At 43.9% G+C, this 25,468-nt stretch overlaps 1 protein-coding gene across 2 annotated transcripts; it reads left to right on the top strand.

Moving 5' to 3' along the window:
* The first annotated feature begins 1,800 nt into the window (after window positions 1-1,800).
* LOC135552358 (myelin basic protein-like) lies at window positions 1,801-13,891 on the top strand. Of its 2 annotated transcripts, none has more exons than XM_064983926.1 (5): window positions 1,801-2,061; window positions 9,604-9,696; window positions 10,479-10,508; window positions 11,851-11,934; window positions 12,740-13,891. In XM_064983926.1, exons 1-5 carry the CDS (start codon window positions 1,942-1,944, stop codon window positions 12,785-12,787), a joined length of 375 nt encoding a protein of 124 aa, XP_064839998.1. In that variant the 5' UTR covers window positions 1,801-1,941; the 3' UTR covers window positions 12,788-13,891. The 2 variants fall into 2 exon arrangements, with proteins under 2 accessions (XP_064839998.1, XP_064839999.1); XM_064983927.1 differs by lacking the exon at window positions 12,740-13,891 and adding an exon at window positions 12,052-12,072.
* Window positions 13,892-25,468: the final 11,577 nt, after the last annotated feature.

Below are 25,468 nucleotides of genomic sequence, written 5' to 3'. Positions count from 1 at the left end.
AGAATCTCATCTGCTACCCTAGGTGGGTGTCCTGGTTTCTAGATCTACATTCTTCTCGTGGTTCAAGGATATCTCCCGTGTTTGTGTCCCACAGTTTTCCTCCATGGCCCGTATTGTTTTCCCTGCGGTCTCTCTCGACCCTCCAAACTGGTGGGACAAAGCCAAGAGTCTTTTAGACACGAGGGCACATGCAGTGCAGTCGACCCACTCTGTGCATTCCTTCTCTCTATCAGGCCAGTGGGCGCTGTTCAGAGACCTTCCCTGACAAAACAGGTGGACTACTGTAGACATGACATAATGGACAAACATGTCTCCCTCCAAGTGTACTCCATTTATAGAGTGGCCTATAGCCATTAAAACCGTGCTACTATTTAGGCACCATCTAGGCCACATACTATATATAGTAAGGAGGCACATGTGCAGTACACGAAGCAATGTGTCTACCCATGGACAACATAACTCAATGGAATAGCATAACTCAAATTCTCAAACTCTTCCTCACATTCCTTCATGGTTCCTATGTGGTTTGTTCCATGTCAGTGAGTCTGGTCCTTTATAGAATTAACTGTAACTGTTGGGCAAGCCACAGTCTGTTCTCATGGAGTTTTGACTAATGACCAGGATGCAGTGAAAAATTAGCATTGTGCAGATTTAGTTTGACACACAGTTTATAGGCCTAAAGGATAATTGCTTTTTTTTGCATGGCATATAATGTGTAGTTCACATTTTCTGAAGAAACATTCTATTTTACGCTCCTTTTAAACACTACGATTTTATTTTACCTGCTTATCTGTTCTTCTGATGTGTCACAGCAGTCTAATCTGACTTTGTGGAAGTTATTATCTGTGCTCTCATTTGGTGTGCAGAGCAGAGGTCTCTAAGTTTATCGGAAAACAGAGTGAGATCTGTGAAAGTAGTATTTGGAATGTCTTTAAGGGCATTGCAGGTTAATCCTACTTGGTCAATATTTTGCATTGTGAACTGTTTAACTTTAAAACGGTAGTAAATATTTGGAATTCACCCCAAATTATCACGGGAAAACTAAAGTTTAGAAGAGTTGGTTCTTTTGCTCTTAAATTGACCTTCTTGACATAGCTTTCTTTGTAAAAAAAAAAAAAAAAAACACCTAAAAAACAAAAGGCATCTGTTCCAAAATATGAATATGCTAATGTTAGGGTGTTTTCGAACAGAATCCGCTTTGTTTCACAGCTGCTGCGGCTTCTATGGATTAAAACAACACAATCGAGTTTGATAAAAAAAAATTGGTAAACGTGTATATTGCATGAGTAAATATCAGCTATAATAACTATTACTTAATAAATGCATTGAATTTCGGATGAATTATGAGATAAATAAGTAGGTATGGTTTCTATGTCTGTTTCCATAACTGACCAAAACTTTTGTGTAGTTGTGATTAACAACTTCTTTCATGGAGAAATTATTTCCGTATGTTTCAACATTAGTTAGCATTTACGTGTTTTCTTTTCTAGTCAACTGTATGGAAAAATCTTATTTGAATATAATCAATCAAAAAGATATATGGGGTCCATTTAAACAATGGCCTCACAGTGCTGGAGACTGTTTTGCATCAGGGCCCTAGTTCAGGCCGGGGGGAGGGTGGGGTGGGGTGAGGGGGGGTACAATGGCTGGCCCACGTAGAGGGCGGTAGTGACTGACTCCACAGGCACTGTGAGGCCAAAGAACGCCCGGAGTCAGGCCAGCACCATGTACGCCACTGTGCCCGCCTACCCCCACCTGACCTGCCTCATCTCCCATGATACACTTGGGCACGGGGACGGCGCCTTCAAAGACTGCCCATTCAACGTCAGACAGATAGAAAAGTATCCAAGGAGCAACAGCAGAGTGTTTACAGAGTTGGCTTGAAAGGTCTTAATCCAAGATACAGAGCGGTCGTCCAACCCTACTTAACCACTATCCAGCATGGCCACAGCGAGTACCTCAGGGCAAAGCTCATTTGGACTGAGCAGGAGGAAGAAGGCCCCTGGCCTGATGGATCAGATTAGCACGTTCTTTGGAGGTGACAAAAGTAAAAGGGGCAAGGTGAGCATCTGGGGTTACCAACTGTTATGATCAATGGCCTCACCAAGACTCTTCCAGTCTATAGAATTCTAATATGACGATGGTAAGGATAGATCTGTCCAGTTTTTGTGTGCAGTCGAGAGAGATTCTTTGAAAAAAGGTGATTTATTTATTGTGCAGAGCTAAAATACTTGTAGAATACCTGATGTAATAATCTTAGATAATTTGTCATTTAATTTTTATTCTAGATCTACCCAAAATATCAAATGGACTACTTGCTGTACAGATTGTTTGGCATTGTTTCTCCATGTTGAGGATTTTTTGGGGGGAAAATGAATAGCTATAGAACCGCTAAAGATAACAGGGATTCTTGTTGATTAACAGGAATACACCATTTATTTGCTGACAATCTCTTAGAGATTTTCCAGTACGTTTGTATACTTTTTGGCCTGTAGTTCTTAAGGTAGCACTCATGAGCCAAAAGTGGTCCATGAAAATTGCGTACCACGGCGATGTCTCTCTTGCTTTGCTGTGTATGTATCCTGCTAGCTGTCACTCAAATGGCGAGGGGCTAAAGCTCATTGGCTGGAACTCGAATTGCATGCGGCTGGTCCACAAGTGGGAAAATGGAGGGGAAATGGTGCCGCACAGCTTTCAGTAAACAGTCGCTTTCAACCTAGGAATTTTGTGGCTAATTGTGCTAAAAACGTAATTCTGCTCATAGATTATGCATGTATGAACTACATATTTACTAGTTGTCAAAGTTCCGAGGCATGTCTTTAATGTTTATGACCAACATTGAAAAATCAATACCTTAACTCTTAAAATATTGTTAAAATATAGTTCCTCAAATTATTGCAATAGTCAGAATCAAGTTGAGTACATTCCAAAGGGTTCATCTAATTTCCATTAGAGTTCTAAACTTCTTTTTAGGCTTGAATCTTAATTGACCACTGAATTTATTTTACTGACCCCAACCTGGATAGCTGTGTGTTTGACTGGGTGTTTGCTGTGATAAGTGCATTGCTACAAATTCCCCAGAAGCTTCCCCATTGAGAAAGTTTGAGAATTTAACTTTTGAAATGGACAGGTGTGTTTCGTATGATCACAGTTTGAAATCAGATGTCTAATATACAACTACTGCATAGCTTGAATTCATAAAACTTTGACCACCATTTATTTAGCTGTACAGACTTGATAGCAAACAGAATATCCAATGTGATCTGTCTGCATCATGCACCAGTTGTTCCTCTTGCAAGGTCTCATGTTTTGTCCTAAAGCTAAGCAAGTCGATCAAACACCCCCAAATGATTCTGAACTTCATCTTCAGCGTATTTTCTCTAGAGTTTATTGAAACCAAAACTAGGGAAGGGGGGCACATTACTGAGTGATGGCAGGTTAACAACTGCTTATCTCTGATGTTATGATTTAAAAAAAAATGTTTTGTCAATATATATGCATTTTAACCCGAAAAATTGCAGCATTTTCCCATTGCAGACATTCTAAAATAATATCCAGTCTTCTCCACTCAGCGCTTGTATTAATCACTGTCAGCTATGATCATGGAAATTAACATAATGCTGTAGGTTGGGTTACAGATCTAGGATCTTATTTTGACCAGTATTTATCATAGGAAAATAATCCTGCTGCAACCGGATTTGAACGTTTAGCCCATAATGTTGCTTGATCTGTGGTTATGGGCTGGACAAAAGTAGGCTACAAAGTGCAATACTGTTAATATAATCGTTTCTTAGTGCGGATTTTCAGTAAATGTGTGTAAATCACAAAGCTCATCCACATTTCCTGCAGTGCAGGAAAATTCTTAGCAACAAAGAAATGATCCAATTAAAACCTATATCTGGAGGGAAGGGCCTTGAAAAGGCTTGAATTCAGGCTGAATTGATTTCTGCACAATTATACTTTACATTCTAGAATAGGTTATTGATACACATTTTGAACATCTTCCATTGAAGTGCAATCCTCCAGGCAGACAGCTTTTAAAAAACAACTCCCAATCACTTTCATGTAAGGGAGCATTTGGTTATGCAACCCTTTTTTAACTCACCTGTGTGCATTTAATTTAATTTCTAATTCCCATGTAAAAAACTAAACTAACTCTGTGAACTAGGATGCATAACATTGCAAAGAAATACAGAGCAGAGTATCTGTTCGGGAAAGTCACCTCAAGTTGAAAAATTGATTAAAATACATACAGTACATACTGTACAATGTAGTTTATGGACCCATTTTCACCTAAAATGACATACCCAAATCAGACTGCCTGTAGTTCAGGACCTGAAGCAAAGGATATGCATATTCTTGACACCATTTGAAAGAAACACTTTGAAGTTTAGGGAAATGTGAAATGAATGTAGGAGAATATAACACATTAGATCCGGTAAAAGATAATACAAACAAAAAAACATGCATTTTCTATTGTTAATTTTTTTCATCATCATTGAATAGAAGAGAAAGGCCATCATATAATATTGCAGTTTAGGCACAATTTAGGTTTTGGCCACTAGATGGCAGCAGTGTGTGTACAAAGTTTCAGATTGATCCGGTGAAGAATTGCAATACTGGACAATATTTTGTATCAAGTCTGCCCAAATGTGCCGAATTGGTCAATTAATACATTTACAAGTACATAATTATAGAGAACATACAAAAATGATATGGTAATACAAAATGTAAGTTTACACATTACCAGGAATGTCATACATGATGAATCATTAGCTCATACACTAACTTTCACACATCTAGATGGCTGGGCGGGGTGGGTGTGGAGCAAGAGACAACAGGGGTTCAAACTGTGGAACCCAGTTCCTACATTTGACTATAATAATAGATTTTATCAAACAAAACTATACTACATTTTATCTCTGGGACCCTCAGGACGACAAATCAGAGCAAGATTACTGAATGTAAGTATCAGAACTCAGGATAAGACCCAGATGCAGACAGCTAGAATCACAGATGTTTATGGACCCAAAAAGGAGGCAGGGAAAAGACAGGTCAAGGGCAGGCAGAGGTCTATAATACAGGGCAGAGTCAATAAGGTACAGAACAGCAGGCAGTCTGTTCTGGAAACAGAAGACAAAGGACAGTGAGACACAGGTTTTTATCTTTGACACATGAAACGTAGGATGGATACAGAGGGTGTGGGGCAACAGAAGGCGAACAGCAGAGGGGCTAAGTATTTTTGAGATGGGGAACGGGTCATTGAAACACGGGGAAAGTTTACGGGACTCCACCTGGAGGGGTATGGTATGCTGACTTCTTCCTCTTGCTCAGGGAAGAGCGGGGGCTGGTATCCCAAGGAACACTCAAAGGGCAAGAGACCAGTGGCCGAGCAGGGAAGGTTGTTGTGGGCATATTCCACCCACATGAGTTGCTGGCTCCAGGTGGTGTGGTTAGCAGAGAAAAGGCAACGAAGGGCCGTCTCCAGGTCCTGATTAGCTCGCTCCGACTGGCCATTAGATTGGGGATGGAAACCAGACGACAGGCTGGCCGATGACCCAATGAGATTGCAGAATGCCTTCCAGAACTGGGACAAGAACTGGGTACCCCAATCGGAGACCATGTCGACCGAAAGTCTATGGATCCGGAAGACGTGCTGCACCATGAGCGGAGACGTCTCTTTGGCTGACGGGGGCAGCCCAGTAACAAAGTACAGGGAAATATGAGACCAGGGGCGGGGAGAAACAGGTAGTGGTTGTAGAAGGCCAGCTGGAGATTGCAGAGGAGTCTTATTTTGTGCACACACCGTGCAGGCAGCGACGAATGCAGAAACATTCGGCACCATGGAAGGCCACCAAAAGCATCCGATGGGAGCCTGGATGACAGGTCAGTCTGGAGGAATGTTCCCATTCCAGGACCGGGGAACAGACAGAGTCCAGGACACTCAGCCAGTTCCCCGGTACTCCTGATTCCAGCTGGGAACTCTGCGCCTTACAGGCCAGGCTATCTATTCCCCAGATTTCGGGGTCAGATGGAGTAGCAGCGGGGCAATACAACCATGAGAGTGCGACCGGCTTCACGTTCTTGCACCCTGGGCGGTAGAAAATAGTGAAATTGAACCAGGCGAATAACAGGGCGCAACGAGCCTGCCTAGAGTTGAGGCGCTTGGCGGTGCAGAGATATTCCTGGTTCTTATGGTCAGTCCACACCAAGAATGGATGTTCTGCCCCTTCCAACCAGTGCCTCCACTCCTCCAGTGTCATCTTGATGGCGAGGAGTTCTCCCACATCATAGTTCCTTTCAGCAGGGGTAAGACGATGGGAGAGGAAAGCACAGGGGTGCAGCTTTTGGTCCTGGGCAGAACCCTGGGACAGGACGGCCCCCATTCCGACATCTGAGGCATCAACCTCCACCACAAACTGACAGAAAGGGTCTGGCTGTAGTGAATTGAAGTTTGAGGCCCGAGAAGGCCTGGTCACCTGCTGGCGACCATGTGAAGGGAACCTTGGGAGAGGTGAGTGCTGAGAAGGAGGAAACCAGGATGCTGTAAACACGGATGAAGCCGCAGTAGAAGTTAACAAACCCCAGGAAATGTTGCAGCTGCACTCTGGATGTTGGTTAAGGCCAATCAACCACCTTGTCTGGATCCATCTGTATATGTCCTATATGACGTATCCAAGGAAGGAGATAGTGGAGCGATGGAACTCACACTTCTCCGCTTTAATGAAAACCTGGTTCTCCAGGAGACGCTGAAGGACTTGTTGGTGGTGGAGGACGTGTTCTTGAGCTGACCAGGAAAAGACCAGGATGTCGTCGAGGTACACAAACACAAACCAGTTCAGCCCATCCTGAAACACCTGAAACACAGCGAAAGTGTTGGTCAGCCCTAATGGCATAACTATTTACTCACAGTGCCCGCTAGCTGTGTAAAAGGCAGTCTTCCACTCATCTTCTTCCCATATCCGAGTCAGATGGTAAGCGTTCCCGAAGGTCCAACTTGGAGAAAATGGTCGCTCCCTGAAGAGTTTCGAAAGCTGAGGAGATGAGTGTTGTTTTTTTACAGGGATGTCATTAAGACTCCTGTAGTCGATACACAGGCGCAGGGTTTGGTTCTTCTTCTCCTCAAAGAAGAACCCTGCGCTGGCGTGGGGGGGCAATGGGCGAAACCTCTCTGCAACGAGTGAATTCTCAATGTACTTCTCAATAGCCTTGGTCTCCAGACCTGACAGGGAGTAAAGCCGCCACCGAGGGGGTGTGGTGCCCGGGAGAACTTCAATGGCGCAGACATAAGGGTTGATGCGGAGGGGGAGAAGTAGCACTGGCCTTGTTGAAGACCTCCCGGATGTCCTGATACTCCGCGGATATGGCGGGGAGGTCCGAGGCTTCTCTCAAGCCTGCAGGGAGACATCCCGGAGCAGGCTGGGCTTACTTGAGACAATGAGCATGGCAGAACGGGTTCCAACCCACAATAGCACCAGTAGCCCAGTCGATCAGGGGATTGTGCTTCTGGAGCCATGACTATCCCAAAACCACAGGTAAATGGGGAGATTTGATGAGCAGGAACTGCATACACCTTGAAACTCGTAGGTTGATAAGAATCGTATTGCAGGTCTCTGACATCCATTGGAATGGAGAGGAGCTGAGTGGTGATACCAAGCTCTGACACCAAGGGAGCACCGATAAAGCTTTCATGGGCCCCAGAGTCATGGAGCACCCGGAGTGATTTGTCCTGGTCACCCCATAACAGGGTGGCATGGAGAGGGTGCGAGTAATGATTGGAAAATCTCTGTACGGCTCACCAGTGTATTTGTGCCTACTGATGAACCTGGTCTTTTCAATGGACAGGTGTAAATATAATGTCCTGTAGTCTCGCAATACAGACAACTCCTGGTGTTCAGTCTATGTTAACGTTCATCCTGAGACAATCGAGCCCTTCCCAGTAGCTTGGGCTCTGGAGGAAGCGAGTCGACCACTCTCTACGATTCCCGTGAGCACTCGGGTGATGTCAGAGTCTCTCAGAAATGCCTTCTGGGTTTCCAGGATTCCTCAGAGTCGAAGCGACAGGGGAAAGATTCGCTCTCCCTCCTACATTCTTGTAGCCGCCCATCGATTCAGATGGTGGAGGCTATGAGGGAGTCGAGGTCCATGGGCAACTCCCGGGCTGCGAGCTCATCTTTGATCACCTCCGATAATCCGTGAAGGAACATGTCGAACAATGCTTCCGGGTTCCAGGCATTCTCATCCACCAACATGCGAAAATCCACTACATAGCCTGCCACACTGAGGGCATCTTGACATAGCTAGAGCAATTTATGAGCAGCCTCTCTCCCGGACAACGGAGACTCGAACATCCGTACTTCCACCACAAACTCCTCCAGACTGAGGCAGACGGCAGACACCGCTGTAGCCCAGGCGAGTGTCCCCCGGATATCAGCGTTATGATGTACGCTATCCTCGAGCGGTCCGAGGGGAATGAAGAAGGCTGCAGCTCGAAGACGAGGGAGCACTGGGAGAGAAAGGCCCGGTAGGTTCCAGAATCTCCAGCGTAACGCTTGGGAGGAGGTAAGCGGGGTTCTCGGTACACTGGCTGGGAAGAAATGTCACTGGTGGCGAGATTACTGAGAGTCTGGGGACTAACTGGTGTGGCTTGCTGCACTGTAGGGAATACGCAGAATTGCTCCAGTAATGTATTGAACGCCTGGTCATGGCATTCCGCCAGGGTATGGAGTTCCTCCATAAGGCATTGCAGTAACTCCTTGTGTCTTCCAATGGCTTCTTGCTGGGAGACAGCATTGTGGAGCTGGTCTGAGTCGGCTGGGCCAGTCATGGCCAGTTCCTACTATTAGAACTCAGGATATGACCCAGATGCAGACAGCTAGAATCAAAGATGTTTATTGACCCAAACAGGGGGCAGGTAAAAGTCAGGTCAAAGGAAGGCAGAGGTCTGTAATCCAGGTCAAAGTCAGGCAGGGACAGCACGGCAGGCAGGCTCGGGGTCAGGGCAGGCAGAAATGGTCAGAACCGGGAGAACTAGGAAACAGAAACGTGAGAAAGCAGGAAGATGGGGAAAACAAGCTGGTAAGACCTGAAAAGACAATACGAACCGGCAATAGACAAACAGAGAACGCAGGTTGAAATGCATAGGGATAATGGGGAAGATTTGCGACACCTGGAGAGGGGTGGAGACAAGCACAAAGACAGGTGAAACCGATCAGGGTGTGACAGTAAGTACATTATTTACCTTCAGAGGTGAATGTATCAAACCAGTTGCCGTGATAAAAGTTTTTTGTTGTTGTGCACTCTCCTCAAACAATAGCATAGTATTTTTTCACTGTATTAGCTACTGTAAATTGGACAGTGTCGTTAGATTAACAATAAGTTAATCAGCTTTCTGCCCATATAAGACATGTCTATGTCCTGGGAAAAGTTATTGTTACTTACAACCTCATACTAATCACATTAATGCACGTTAGCACAACCGTCCTGGTATAGGGACACCGATCCCGTAGGGGTTCATGCACTCATAGCCATTTAATTGAGCCTGATTGTCCAACGTTAGCAAAGAGACTTCTGTGAGTGTTTGACTACTGTTTATACCTTTAGGGGTCCTTCCGGGGTCACGCCACCTCCCCAAAGCCAGCCCCTCGACGTCGGGCTAATGAGAATGCAGTAATGCATTTCTTCAGGAGCTTGAGCGTGAGTATCTTAGATTGACTACCTCTGTGCAATGTTATACATTATAACTTGTATTATATTTGTTTTATTTAAACAAATTGTAATTGTAAAGTTGAAAAGGTTGTAAAATAAATATATTGAACTTACTCTTACACAAGATGTTTTGTTGTCGAAGAATTATGAACTAGTTTAATTCTCAATGGTATTTATCTTACCCGAAGCATTGTAGAGACCTTGGAGAAAATGTATTACCTGAAGTTACATCCGCTTTGGTTAATGGTGATTGTTTGATACAGTATAAAAAGGGCATGATCAAACTTGCCATACAATTGGAACAATATTTACTTGTAGCTGTAAATAAGCGGTTTGTTGTGCATACAGTATTCATCTTCACCCATTCATGTTCCTATTTATGTTGATGAGAGAACATACTGCTCATAGAATAATTTAGCAGTATGTTCTCTCATCAAGATACATGTAAACTTGGACAACATTATTTTTCAGCTATTGAAGTTTTCCAGCAACTTTTGGTTTCATTATTCATAATCTGGACAGACCAGATGTTTTGCCGAGCTCTGGTTCTCAAGTGGAGACATATCCACAAGATATTGGGTAGAGTAGTTATCTAGCACAAGTCAGTTTCTCTAGGCCTGCACCACTACTTCAAACTTTCCAAAGTACTGTTTTTTAAATTAAACTCTCTGCTGTTACAAATGGTTTTCCCCATTAGCCAATGTCCTTATGTTTCCATCTTTGAACTCATGGAATAGGACCTTATCATTTGTTGGGTTCTGTATCCTCAGGTGACAGCCTCTCCACGTCCCAAGTCCAGGGTGAGTTCCATTACCTCCTTTAAAAAACATTTTACTTTACTGTGGTTACTGTTTCTTTAGGCCTCTGTCAGGTAATTAGCTTTAAACTGTTCCTTGCGTTTTACAGCGCATGACTTCATGGGCCTGTGCAAGTTGGCTAGCTAGTATAGTAGGTTTACATTTTTTGTCGTTATAGTAACAGGCGCTGCTCCAGTAGGCCTTCATGAATCTTCCTGATTCTCTCTTTTTCTTTCATGTCTAGTGGAGGGAGGTCTTGGGCTTGGTAGGTCATTCAAACTCAACCTTAAACCCCCAAAACAGTGTTGACCTCACAGCCCTGTGTTTGATAATGACTTAAATGTTTCCCTCTGTCTGAAGACTTTCTCTAATGTCCTTCTGTGAGCGTTTTGATTGTGTTCTTCCCTCTTATTTAACTTTTACTCTCCCAACTCTGCATCTTCCTTCCCTTGTGTGATTCTTCAAGACAGTTAACATCCAAAAAAATGTATATATATTTCTTAAAAAGCCTAAATAACATTGTTTACCTTACACTTCTTACTCTAATGGAAAATGTCAGATGCATGAATCAACGTCGAACACAGTTTTCCTCACATTGGAATTATTCATGGAACGTAGTGGCTGATGAAAAGCTCAAATACAGCTTATACTGTGGTGACATTACATCTAATGATTTCTGTTTTTCTGACATTTTAATTTAGAGTCACTGCTTCTGGATGACTTTGACACTGCTCAACTATTTCTGAACCGCAACCGGTAAAGACACTCTCAGGGACCCCTATATACGACAGTTTCCGCATTCCTTTCCTTAAACCAGTCTGTGAGACTCTTTCATCTCTGCCCCATTCTCTGTTCATGGTGACTCACTAATCTTCCTGCATTAGTGTGTTTCTTCATTCAACTCCTCAGTGTCCACAGAGTGAGCTGTCCAGGGTGTAAGAATTGAAATGTGCTCCTCACCAGTTCTCTGTGTTATGTGTGCTCTGAAGTAATGCATGCCTTTGTCTTCCATCTTCTTTCCCCCTAAAGGTTGCTGTAATGTTGGTCATTCCTCATGTATTTCTCTTCCTGTCTCGTTTATACCATTCTTTTACAGTAACAGACCACTGAATGAAGTAAACTGATTTTGATAGAAACATGACATTCCTGGGTTTAATGCAAAAGAGCATTGTAGTAATGGAACATTTATATCTATTGTGTTTACCAAAATATATTCAAACTCAATATAACTACTAGTACAACACTATTTTGGTGTCCTCTCCCTACTTCATCCAATGAGAGCTGAGCACTGATTTATACCCAGGTCCAGCCACGTTCCATGTGTTTATAAAGCATCTTGTTCTAGGCCTCGCCACCACATGCTGATGCCACAAAGTCATCTTACAGATGCCGCAGAGACCAAGGGACACTGTCCAAAATCTTCAACCTGGTGAGACATCCTGATGTTTGTGTCCCAGGTTTATCTTGTCGCTACACAGTTACACTGTCTAAAGAGTGCACCTGATAAACATTGTTTCTTATTTGTGTTTAACTCCCAAAACAACAGTGGTGATATTATCAGAGTGAGTACATTAGAGATGTAACCTAGCCATATCCATCCCCGAATCTTCATTCATTTAGACATAAATCACACAAAAAAACAACTAATTACATTGTGATTTATTTGACATCAGACTAAACTAACATGTGCATTAATTAAATGGACACAATTATGTACTTTTAACTTGACTGGTTGGGCTACACTTTATGATATACAGTATGCTCCTGTAGGTACACATTGATATAAACAGGTATTACTGTAAGCAAACAGGTATATAAGTACACTGTAATTACACTGTACCTGGCTATGTCATTTTCATGTAAATGCATAGGTATTAGAGAAATGAATGGTAAAGTGGATGGTGTCTTTTGTTATCAATACTTTTTCAGTTTAATTTCTATTGCACAACTCATTGATGTCTTTATTGATGTCTTTATACCTACCTCAACCCTCTTTCCTGAGAGTATATACTAACTTTGAATTCCCGAAAATGTGACTTTTGACAATCATGTGAATACAAATAACAAATTTAACCCTAATCTTCTCATAGAAAATACAAATCCTTTTTTCCATCGAATAGAGACACTCGTACAACCATGACAAGTAATTTTAAAGCTCTATATTTCCTCTTTTGGTCGTATAGAATTTAATATTTCAGATATCAGTCTAATATACTGCTTCTCTCTGTTTACAGGAGACCAAGTCCCGCCTTCCCCCCAAACGCTGGAGCACCATCTTCTGAGCGCTCCTTAGATGAGAAAACCATGGAAAAGGATGAAGAGGAGAAAGTTCTCCATTTGACAGACTCACAATAACCCTTGACAACGTTAACACACTAACACCAGCATGTCTCCTTTGTTTGTAGATAGTGACACAATCTTGACACCTAATATTTAGCATGCTGGGATGAAAGTGTGCAGTCATTGAGGGTGGGAGCTGTTGAGTTTGTCAATAGCCTTATAATCTGAGTTTTAAGGGAAAGTTCTCCTTTAGAGTTTTGGAAATGCAACAAAATGATTCTACTCTAACATCTGGCTCAATGGGCTATTCGCCTCATCTAGCAACCTGTTCTGATGACGCTAGAGTCTACTATTAATGGGTTGTTGTGTTTTTCTATTTGTCTGCATTTTGTACGTGGATGATCCATTCTATAGAAATGGAATAGAAATAGGCTTTATATTCCCCCTTGTTTCTTTTAGGAGCTCAAACACACAACTGTGTTTAGTTTTGTACGTCGCCAGTTATGTGAAATCTAGTCTAAGAAAGTGTTTGTGGGTCTTGTTATGCATGCAATTGTCAAAATTGTCTTGTGAAAGTATGTTATGAATGCAGTACTTGCGTATTTGAAAATGTAATGGGAAAACCTGCAAAAGTTATAAACTAACATTATGTAGTATAACAATTGCATTTGATTCGTTTAGCCATATTACAAAAGTTGTGTTTTATTTAGGCACTTAAATCATCAATGTTGTATATTGTTATGGTGTCCAAGCCTATTAAAACAACTAATTAAAACAAACGCCCTTCCAAACTGCACTGTTAAACACTTTCAAAACTGTTTAAGAGCATTTAACATATTTTCTGACTAATCTTTAAATTTGTAGTTTCAATGCTTTGGTTAATTTGAAGTTAGCTTTTTGAGTAAAAGAAATGGTGAAATGGAAAGTTGTTAAGAGGTCTAATAAATCTCCAAAGTAAAAATGCAGGTGAGAGCATGTAGTTTTGCAAATTCTCTCTCAAACAATTGTATTATGTGTTTGATTAATTTGTCACTTCCCTTGTGTGCACATATCTGTCTGTTCACTGTGAGTGTTCAATAAAAAATATGATTAAAACTATAAAATCATACATTTTTCTGAGGGTGCTCAATAACATAGACTTGGTGCTAAAGGTGGAGAAATGGATTGAAGACCAGAATAATGTGTTTCTTGTAAAATGGTCTTTGAAATAAAGATTTTTAAATTGCCAACAAGTTCTCAGAATCATACATTTAAATAACTGAAATTGAAGTCCAAAATCCACCTGTCAGGAAGATGGATTATCTTGGCAAAGGTAAAATGCTCACTAACAGGGATGTAAACAAATCCGATTTAAGTCAAAACTGTAACTGGGCCACTAAGGAACATTCAATGTTGTCTTGGTAAGCAACTCCAATGTTGATTTGGCATTGTGTTTTAGGTTATTGTCCTTCTTAAAGATACATTTGTATTGTAGTGTTTGTTGGAAAGAAGACAACCAGGTATTCCTCAAGAATTTTGCCTGTGATTAGCTCTAATTTGTTTATTATAAATCAACAACAAAAAACTCCCTATTCCTTGCCGATGAGAGGTATACCCATAACATGATGCAGCCACCACCATGCTTGAAAATATGAAGTGGTACTTAGTGATGTGTTGTGTTGGACTTGCCCCAAACATAACGCTTTGAATTCAGGACATAAAGTTAATATCTTTGGCACATTTGTTTTGCAGCTTTACTTTAGTGCCTTATTTCAAACAGGATCCATGTTTTGGAATATTTTTATTCTGTACAGGCTTCATTCTTTTCACTCTGTCATTTAGGTTAATATTGTGGAGTAACTACCATGTTGTTGATCCATCCTCAGTTTTCTCTTATCACAGCCATTAAACTCTGTAACTGTTTGGCCTCATTGTGAAATCCCTGAACAGTTTCCTTCCTCTCCGGCGACCGAGTTAGATAGGATGCCTGTGTCTTTGTAGCGACTGGGTGTATTGATACACCTCCCAAAGTGTAACTATATAACAACTTCACCATGTTCCTAGGGATATTCAATGTTGGGTTCTTTTTATACCCATCTACCAATAAGTTCCTTTTTTTACAAGGCATTTGAAAACCTTACTGGTATTTCTGGTTGAATCTGTGTTTGAAATTCACTGCTCGACTGAAGAACCTTACAGATAATTGTATGTGGGGGGTACAGAGATAAGGGAGTCAGACCCCTTGGCTTATTCCACATTTGTTACGTTACAGCCTTATCCTAAAATGGATAAAATATTTTTTCCCCCTCAATAACCTACACACGATACCCGATAATGACAAAGCAAAAACGAAAATATCACATTGACATAAGTATTCAGACCCTTTACTCAGTACTTTGTTGAAGCACCTTTGGCAGCGATTACAGCCTTGAGTCTTATTGGATATGACGCTACAAGCTTGACACACATTTATTTGGGGAGTTTCACGCATTCTTCTCTGCAGATCCTAACAAGCTCTGTCAGGTTGGATGGGGAGTGTTGCTGCACATCTATTTTCAGGTCTCTCCAGAGATGTTCGACTGGGTTCAAGTCCGGGCTCTGGCTGGGCTACTCAAGAACATTCAGAGACTTGTCCCGAAGCCACTCCTGTGTTGTCTTGGCTGTGTGCTTAGGGTCATTGTCATGTTGGAAGGTGAACCTTCGCCCCTGTCTGAGGTCCTGAGCTCTCTGGAGCAGGTTTTCATCAAGGATCTTTCTGTACTTTGCTTCGTTCGTCTTTCCCTTGATCCTGACTAGTGTCCAAGTCCAACCCACTGAAAAACATCCCCTCAGCATGATGCTGCCACCACCATGCTTCACCGTAGGGATGGTGCCAGGTTTCCTCCAGACGTGACGCTTGGCATTCAGGCCAAACTTGGTTTCATCAGACAAGAAAATCTTGTTTCTCATGGTCTGAGAGTCTTTAGATGCCTTTTGGAAAACTCCAAGCGAGCTGTCATGTGCCTTTTACTGAGGAGTGGCTTCAGTCTGGATACTCTACCATACAAGGCCTGATTGGTGGAGTGCTGCAGAGATGGATGTTCTTCTGGAAGGTTCTTCCATCTCCACAGAGGAACTCTGGAGCTCTGTCAGAGGGACCATCGGATTCTTGGTCACCTCCCTGACCAAGGCTCTTCTCCTCTGATTGCTCAGTTTGGCCAGGCTGCCAGCTCTAGGAAGAGGTTGGTGGTTCCAAACTTCTTCCATTTAAGAATGATGGAGGCCAATGTGTTCTTGTGGACATTCAATGCTGCAGACATTTTTTGGTACACTTCCCCAGATTAGTGCCTTCACACAAACCTGTCTCGGAGCTCTATGGAAAATTCCTTCGACCTCATGGCTTGGTTTTTGCTCTGCACTGTCAATGGTGGGACCTTATATAGACAGGTGTGTGCCTTTCCAAATCATGTCCAATCAATTGAATTTACCAGGTGCACTCCAATCAAATTGTAGAAACATCTCAAGGATGATCAATGGCAACAGGATGCACCTGAGCTCAATTTTGAGTCTCATAGCAAAGGGTCTGAGTACAAGTATTTCTGTTTTTATTTTGTATAAATTTGAAAACATTTCTAAAAACCTGTTTTCGCCTTGTGATTATGGGGTATTGTATGTAGATTGATGAGGGGGAAAAACAATTTAATCAATTTTAGAATATGGCTGTAACGTAACAGAATGTGAGAAAAGTCAAGTGGTCTGAATACTTGGGCGCCGACAGACAGCTCTGCTTCTAGCTCCTAAGTAACTTTGCAGTATTATATTTTTTGTGTGTTATTTCTTACATTATTTGCCCAGAACGTTTTTTTGTTTTATGACATACAGCCTTAATGAACTTTTGGATATCAGAGCGGCAGTAACTTTGTTCGAACTCCCAGGGCAATTGAACTTATTCCAGATGCTTCTCCAAGATGCCGCCGGCAAAGAAGAGGTATTCGGTGTGGACTTGAAGTCTGACTCCGGAGGCACACCATCCACCGCTTCCGGGTGCATTACTCTCTAAATAAAGTAGAGTCTCTGAATAAAGTAGACGAGCTCAGGGCGAGGATCTCCTTACAGAGAGACATCAGGGACTGTACATTTACATTACATTTACATTTAAGTCATTTAGCAGACGCTCTTATCCAGAGCGACTTACAAATTGGTGAATTCACCTTCTGACATCCAGTGGAACAGCCACTTTACAATAGTGCATCTAAATCATTAAGGGGGGTGGTGAGAAGGATTACTTATCCTATCCTAGGTATTCCTTGAAGAGGTGGGGTTTCAGGTGTCTCCGGAAGGTGGTGATTGACTCCGCTGTCCTGGCGTCGTGAGGGAGTTTGTTCCACCATTGGGGGGCCAGAGCAGCGAACAGTTTTGACTGGGCTGAGCGGGAACTGTACTTCCTCAATGGTAGGGAGGCGAGCAGGCCAGAGGTGGATGAACGCAGTGCCCTTGCTTGGGTGTAGGGCCTGATCAGAGCCTGGAGGTACTGCGGTGCCGTTCCCCTCACAGCTCCGTAGGCAAGCACCATGGTCTTGTAGCGGATGCGAGCTTCAACTGGAAGCCAGTGGAGAGAGCGGAGGAGCGGGGTGACGTGAGAGAACTTGGGAAGGTTGAACACCAGACGGGCTGCGGCGTTCTGGATGAGTTGTAGGGGTTTAATGGCACAGGCAGGGAGCCCAGCCAACAGCGAGTTGCAGTAATCCAGACGGGAGATGACAAGTGCCTGGATTAGGACCTGCGCCGCTTCCTGTGTGAGGCAGGGTCGTACTCTGCGGATGTTGTAGAGCATGAACCTACAGGAACGGGCCACCGCCATGATGTTGGTTGAGAACGACAGGGTGTTGTCCAGGATCACGCCAAGGTTCTTAGCGCTCTGGGAGGAGGACACAATGGAGTTGTCAACCGTGATGGCGAGATCATGGAACGGGCAGTCCTTCCCCGGGAGGAAGAGCAGCTCCGTCTTGCCGAGGTTCAGCTTGAGGTGGTGATCCGTCATCCACACTGATATGTCTGCCAGACATGCAGAGATGCGATTCGCCACCTGGTCATCAGAAGGGGGAAAGGAGAAGATTAATTGTGTGTCGTCTGCATAGCAATGATAGGAGAGACCATGTGAGGTTATGACAGAGCCAAGTGACTTGGTGTATAGCGAGAATAGGAGAGGGCCTAGAACAGAGCCCTGGGGGACACCAGTGGTGAGAGCGCGTGGCGAGGAGACAGATTCTCGCCACGCCACCTGGTAGGAGCGACCTGTCAGGTACGACGCAATCCAAGCGTGGGCCGCGCCGGAGATGCCCAACTCGGAGAGGGTGGAGAGGAGGATCTGATGGTTCACAGTATCGAAGGCAGCCGATAGGTCTAGAAGGATGAGAGCAGAGGAGAGAGAGTTAGCTTTAGCAGTGCGGAGCGCCTCCGTGATGCAGAGAAGAGCAGTCTCAGTTGAATGACTAGTCTTGAAACCTGACTGATTTGAATCAAGAAGGTCATTCTGAGAGAGATAGCGGGAGAGCTGGCCAAGGACGGCACGTTCAAGAGTTTTGGAGAGAAAAGAAAGAAGGGATACTGGTCTGTAGTTGTTGACATCGGAGGGATCGAGTGTAGGTTTTTTCAGAAGGGGTGCAACTCTCGCTCTCTTGAAGACGGAAGGGACGTAGCCAGCGGTCAGGGATGAGTTGATGAGCGAGGTGAGGTAAGGGAGAAGGTCCCCGGAAATGGTCTGGAGAAGAGAGGAGGGGATAGGGTCGAGCGGGCAGGTTGTTGGGCGGCCGGCCGTCACAAGAAGCGAGATTTCATCTGGAGAGAGAGGGGAGAAAGAGCACAGGGTAGGGCAGTGTGAGCAGAACCAGCGGTGTCGTTTGACTTAGCAAACGAGGATCGGATGTCGTCGACCTTCTTTTCAAAATGGTTGACGAAGTCATCTGCAGAGAGGGAGGAGGGGGGGGGAGGGGGAGGAGGATTCAGGAGGGAGGAGAAGGTGGCAAAGAGCTTCCTAGGGTTAGAGGCAGATGCTTGGAATTTAGAGTGGTAGAAAGTGGCTTTAGCAGCAGAGACAGAGGAAAATGTAGAGAGGAGGGAGTGAAAGGATGCCAGGTCCGCAGGGAGGCGAGTTTTCCTCCATTTCCCCTCGGCTGCCCGGAGCTCTGTTCTGTGAGCTCGCAATGAGTCATCGAGCCACGGAGCGGGAGGGGAGGACCGAGCCGGCCTGGAGGATAGGGGACATAGAGAGTCAAAGGATGCAGAAAGGGAAGAGAGGAGGGTTGAGGAGGCAGAATCAGGAGAAAGGTTGGAGAAGGTATGAGCAGAGGGAAGAGATGATAGGATGGAAGAGGAAAGAGTAGCGGGGGAGAGAGAGCGAAGGTTGGGACGGCGCGATACCATCCGAGTAGGGGCAGTGTGGGAAGTGTTGGATGAGAGCGAGAGGGAAAAGGATACAAGGTAGTGGTCGGAGACTTGGAGGGGAGTTGCAGTGAGGTTAGTGGAAGAACAGCATCTAGTAAAGATGAGGTCGAGCGTATTGCCTGCCTTGTGAGTAGGGGGGAAGGTGAGAGGGTGAGGTCAAAAGAGGAGAGGAGTGGAAAGAAGGAGGCAGAGAGGAATGAGTCAAAGGTAGACGTGGGGAGGTTAAAGTCGCCCAGGACTGTGAGAGGTGAGCCGTCCTCAGGAAAGGAGCTTATCAAGGCATCAAGCTCATTGATGAACTCTCCGAGGGAACCTGGAGGGCGATAAATGATAAGGATGTTAAGCTTGAAAGGGCTGGTAACTGTGACAGCATGGAATTCAAAGGAGGCGATAGATAGATGGGTAAGGGGAGAGAGAGAATGACCACTTGGGAGAGATGAGGATCCCGGTGCCACCACCCCGCTGACCAGAAGCTCTCGGGGTGTGCGAGAACACGTGGGCGGACGAAGAGAGAGCAGTAGGAGTAGCAGTGTTATCTGTGGTGATCCATGTTTCCGTCAGTGCCAGGAAGTCGAGGGACTGGAGGGAGGCATAGGCTGAGATGAACTCTGCCTTGTTGGCCGCAGATCGGCAGTTCCAGAGGCTACCGGAGACCAGGAACTCCACGTGGGTCGTGCGCGCTGGGACCACCAGATTAGGGTGGCCGCGGCCACGCGGTGTGGAGCGTTTGTATGGTCTGTGCAGAGAGGAGAGAACAGGGATAGATAGACACATAGTTGACAGGGTACAGAAGAGGCTACGCTAATGCAAAGGAGATTGGAATGACAAGTGGACTACACGTCTCGAATGTTCAGAAAGTTAAGCTTACGTAGCAAGAATCTTATTGACTAAAATGATTGAAATGATACAGTACTGCTGGAGTAGGCTAGCTGGTAGTGGCTGCGATGTTGACACTACACTAATCAAGTCGTTCCGTCGAGTGTAATAGTTTCTACAGTGCTGCTATTCGGGGCTAGCTGGCTAGCTAGCAGGTTAATTGCGTTACGTTACTTTAAAAGAACGACAATAGCTGGCTAGCTAACCTAGAAAATCGCTCTAGGCTACACAATTGTCTTAGATACAAAGACGGCTATGTAGCTAGCTAGCTACGATCAAACAAAACAAACCGTTGTACTGTAATAGTTACTACAGTGCTGCTATTCGGGGGCTAGCTGGCTAGCTACGTTAAAAGAACGACAATAGCTGGCCAGCTAACCTAGAAAATCGCTCTAGGCTACACAATTGTCTTAGATACAAAGACGGCTATGTAGCTAGCTAGCTACGATCAAACAAAACAAACCGTTGTACTGTAATAGTTACTACAGTGCTGCTATTCGGGGGCTAGCTGGCTAGCTACGTTAGAAGAACGACAATAGCTGGCCAGCTAACCTAGAAAATCGCTCTAGACTACACAATTGTCTTAGATACAAAGACGGCTATGTAGCTGGCTAGCTACGATCAAACAAATCAAACCGTTGTACTGTAATGAAGTGAAATGAAAATGTGATACTACCTGTGGAGCGACGCGGAATGTTGACCGGGTAGTTGGAGTTCAATTCGGTAGAGATTGGCTAGCTGTTGGCTAGCTAGCTAGCAGCATTTCCAGAGCATACTCTGTTTCACGGAATCATGGCTCTCCTGGGATATACTGTCCCTGTCCATACAGCCAGCTGGGTTTGCAGTACATAGACAGGAATAAAGAATTCTCCTGGGAAGAAGAAGGGCGGTGGTGTATCTTTCATGATTAACAACTCATGGTGTGATTGTAATTACATACAGAAACTCAAGTCCTTTTGTTCATCTGACCTAGAATACCTCACAATCAAATGCCAACTGTATTACCTCCCAAGATAATTCTCTTATAGTTATAGTCACAACTGTGCATATTCCCCCTCATGCCGATACCACGACGGCCTTCAAGGGACTAAACTGGACTTTGTGCAAACTGGAAACTACATATCCTGAGGCTTCATTTATTGTAGCTGGGGATTTTAACAAAGCAAATTCTAGGAAAACGCTACCAAAATTCTATCAACACATTGACTGTAGTACTCTCTCTGATAAAACACCCGACCACTACTACTCACCCTTTGAAATGCCTACAAGGCATCCCCCACCCTCCCTTTGGCAATTCCTATCATGACTCCATTTTGCTCCTCCATTCCTGCAGGCAAACACTCAAACAGAAAGTACACGTGCTAAGGTCGACTCTGGTCTGACAAATCTGAATCCATGCTTTAAGATTGTTTTGATCACGCAGACTGGGATATGTTCCGGTAGCCTCTGAGAATAACATTGATATACACACGGACACGGTAACTGAGTTAATCAGGAAGTGTATAGGGGATGTTGTTCCCACTGGGACTATTAAAACCTAACCAAACCAGAAACTGTGGATAGATGGCAGCATTCGAGCAAAACTGAAAGCGCAAATCATCGCATTTAACCATGGCAAGGTGACTGGTAATATGGTTGAATAGGAACAGTGTAGTTATTCCCTCCGTAAGGCAATCAAACCGTCCAAACGTCAGTTCAGAGACATAGTGGAGATGCAATTCAATGGCTCAGACATGACGTATTTGGCAGGGTCTACAGACAATCACGGATTACAAAGGGAAAACCAGCCACGTTGCAGAGACCAACGTCTTGCTCATGGACAGGCTAAACACCTTCTTCGCCAGCTTTGAGGATAACACAGTGCCACCGACGTGACCGTTCCCACGGACTGTGTGCTCTCCTTCTCCGTGGCCGACATGAGTAAGACATTTAAACGTGTTAACCCTCGCAAGTCTGCCTGCCCAGACGGCATCCCTAGCCACGTCCTCAGAGCATGCGCAGACCGGCTGGCTGGAGTGTTTACGGACATATTCAATCACTCCCTATCCCAGTCTGCAGTCCCCACTTTCTTCAAGATGTCCACCATTGCTCTTGTACTCAAGAAAGCAAGGTATATGAACTAAATTACTATCGCCACAAGGCCCTCACTTCGGTCGTCAGTGCTTTAAGAGGCTCGTTAAGGATCACGTCACCTTACCTGACATCTTAGACCCACTTCAATTTGCTTACCGCCCCAATAGATCCACAGATGATGCAATCGCCATCAACTGCACACTGCCCTATCCCATCTGGATAAGAGGAATATATAAGTAAGAATGCTGTTCATTGACTATAGCTCAGCATTCAACACCCTCCAAGCTCATCATTAAGCTCTGGGACCTGGGTCTGAAACCCAAGCTGTGCAACTGGGTCCTGGACTTCCTGACTGGCCGCCCCCAGGTGGTAAAGGTAGGAAACAACACCTCCTCTTCGCTGATCCTCAAGACAGGGTTCCCACAAGGGTGCGTGTTCATTCCCCTCCTGTACTCCCTGTTCACCCATGACTGCGTGGCCACGCACGCCTCCAATTCAATAATCAAGTTTGCAGACAACACAACAGTCGTAGGCCTGATTACCAACAATGACGAGACAGCCTACAGGGAGGAGGTGAGTGCACTGGAGTAGTGGTGCCAGGAAAAAAACCTGTCACTCAACGTCAACAAAACGAAGGACCTGATCATGGACTTCAGGAAACAGCAGAGGGAGCACCCCCATCCACATCGACGGGACCGCAGTGGAGAAGGTGGAAAGCTTCAAGTTCCTCGGCGTACACATCACTGACAATATGAAATGCTCCACCCACACAAGCAGTGTGGTGAAGTAGAAGAACCTCAGGAGGCTGAAGAAATTTGGCTTGGTCCCTAAGACCCTCACAAACTTTTACAGATGCAAAATTGAGAGCATCCTGTCGGGCTGTATCACCGCCTGGTATGGCAAGTGCACCGCTCGCAACCGCAGGGCTCTCCAGAGGGTGGTGCAGTCTGCCCAACGCATCACCGGGGGTACACTGCCTGCCCTCCAGAACACATACAGCACCCGATGACACAGGAAGACTAAAAAGATCATCAAAGCCATCAACCACTCCGCCATCATGCAGAAGGCGAGTTCAGTACAGGTGCATCAAAGCTGGGGCCGGGAGACTGAAAAACAGCTTCTATCTCAAGGCCATTAGACTGTTAAATAGCCATCACTAGCCAGCTTCCACCCGGTTACTCAACCCTGCCCCTTAGAGGCTGCTGCCCTATATACATAGACATGGAATCACTAGTCACATTAATAATGGAACACTAGACACTTTAATAATGTTTACATTCTCCTTTACTCATCTTGTATGTATATACTGTATTCTATTCTGCTGTAGATTAGTCAATGCCACTCTGACATTGCTCGTTCTAATATTTATATATTTCTAAATTCCATTCTTTTACTTTTAGATTTGTGTGTGTGTTGTTGTGAATTGTTAGATAGTACTGCACTGTTGGAGCTAGGAACACAAGCATTTCGCTACACCTGCAATAACATCTGCTAAAAATTTAAATGTGACCAATAACATTTGATTTGATTTATTTTACAGTGTGAGTTTTTTTACCCATCTACCAATAGGTGCCCTTATTTTCGAGGCATTGGAAAAGCTTCCTGGTCTTTGTGGTTGAAATTCACTGGCCAACTGAGGGACCTTACAGATAATTGTATCTGTGGAGTAGTCATTCAAAAATCTTGTTCAACACTATTATTGCACACAGAGTGTGCATGCAACTTATTATGTGACTTGTTAAGCACATTTTTACCCCTGAACTTATTTAGGCTTGCCATAACAAAGGGGTTGAATATTTATTGACTCAAGACATTTCAGCTTTCCATTTGTTCTTAATTTGTAAAATATTCTAAAAACATAATTCCACTTTGACATTATATGGTACTGTGTGTAGGCCAGTGACAACATCCCAATTGAATCCATTTTGAATGCAGGCTGTAACACAACAACATGTGGAAAAAGTCACGGGGTGTGAATGCTTTCTGAAGGTGCTGTATATGCATCAGCTAATACCAACTCAGAAAGTCATTGTAGGATCGTGTAGGGGTCTTCTTTTTCCCAATATTGCATGTCCCTTTGGAGTGGAAATCTCTATACCCCCTGGTATAAACTGTGCACCTGAACACATCAAAACCCTATCACTCCATCTCTTACTGGTTTAATGTCTAGTATTTAAGCTCAAGGCTTTCTTGGCATAGTGTCCTTGTACAGGCTTTGATCAACTCTGTGTATACTATTTGTGCATCCCAAATGGCACCTTTTCCCCTATAATAGTGTACTACTTTTGACCAGATTGTGCACAACCTGCACTATATAATGAATAGGGTGACATTTGGGATGAAGCCTGTGTGTGTTTGATCATGAAAACTATTTTAGCAGCAAACTATGAGGATCACAAGACATCACCCTTGCTGCGTTTAGCAAGAGACACTCGCTGTGTTCCCTGAGTTCTACTACTCATAATTATTGTAGAACTACATTTAGCCGGCATATACTCAATGGTCTAAAGTACTTAAATAAAAATATTTTTGGGGTATTTGTACTTTGCTATTTATATGACTCTTTTTTTTATTTTCCTATTTTTCACCCCAATTTCATGGTAGGTATCCAATTGGTAGTTACAGTCTTGTCTCATCGCTGCAACTCCCGTATGGAGAGGTGAAGGTCAAGAGCCAAACCCTCCCGTAACCCGGAAGGGTCAGCTGCGACAGAGCCTGGACTCGAACCAGGATCTCTAGCGGCACAGCTAGCACTGCGATGCAGTGCTTTAGACCACTGTGCCACTATTTATATTTTTGACAACTTTTACTTCACTACATTCCTAAAGAAAATATTGTACTTTTTACTCCATACATTTCCCCTGACAACCCAAAGTAATCGTTACATTTTGTATGCTTAGCAGGACAGGAAAATGGTCCAATTCACACACTTATCTAGAGAACATCCCTGGTCATCCCTACTGCCTCTGATCTGGCGGACTCACTAAACAATAATGCATTGGAGTGTGCCACTGGCTATCTGTAAATTTTAAAAACAATAAAATGGGGTTTGTCTGCATTGCTTAATATAAGGAAATTTAAATGGCTTATATTTTTACTTCTACTTTTGGTAGTATATTTTAGAAATTACAGTTAATTTTGATACTTAAGTATATTTAAAACCAAATACTTTTTGACTTATACTCAAGTACTATTTTACTGGGTGAATTTCACTTACTTGAGAAACTTTCTATTAAGACATCGATAATTTTAGTCAAGTATGACAATTGAGTACTTTTTCCACCACCGCATAGACTTTCAATGTCATTTCTTCAAAATTCCTGGGAAGCAAA

Source organism: Oncorhynchus masou, chromosome 13 (genome assembly GCF_036934945.1).
Source record: "Oncorhynchus masou masou isolate Uvic2021 chromosome 13, UVic_Omas_1.1, whole genome shotgun sequence".
NCBI lineage: Eukaryota > Metazoa > Chordata > Actinopteri > Salmoniformes > Salmonidae > Oncorhynchus > Oncorhynchus masou.
The sequence above is the reverse complement of the archived record's forward strand: the minus strand, read 5'-3'. Positions and strand labels throughout refer to the sequence as shown.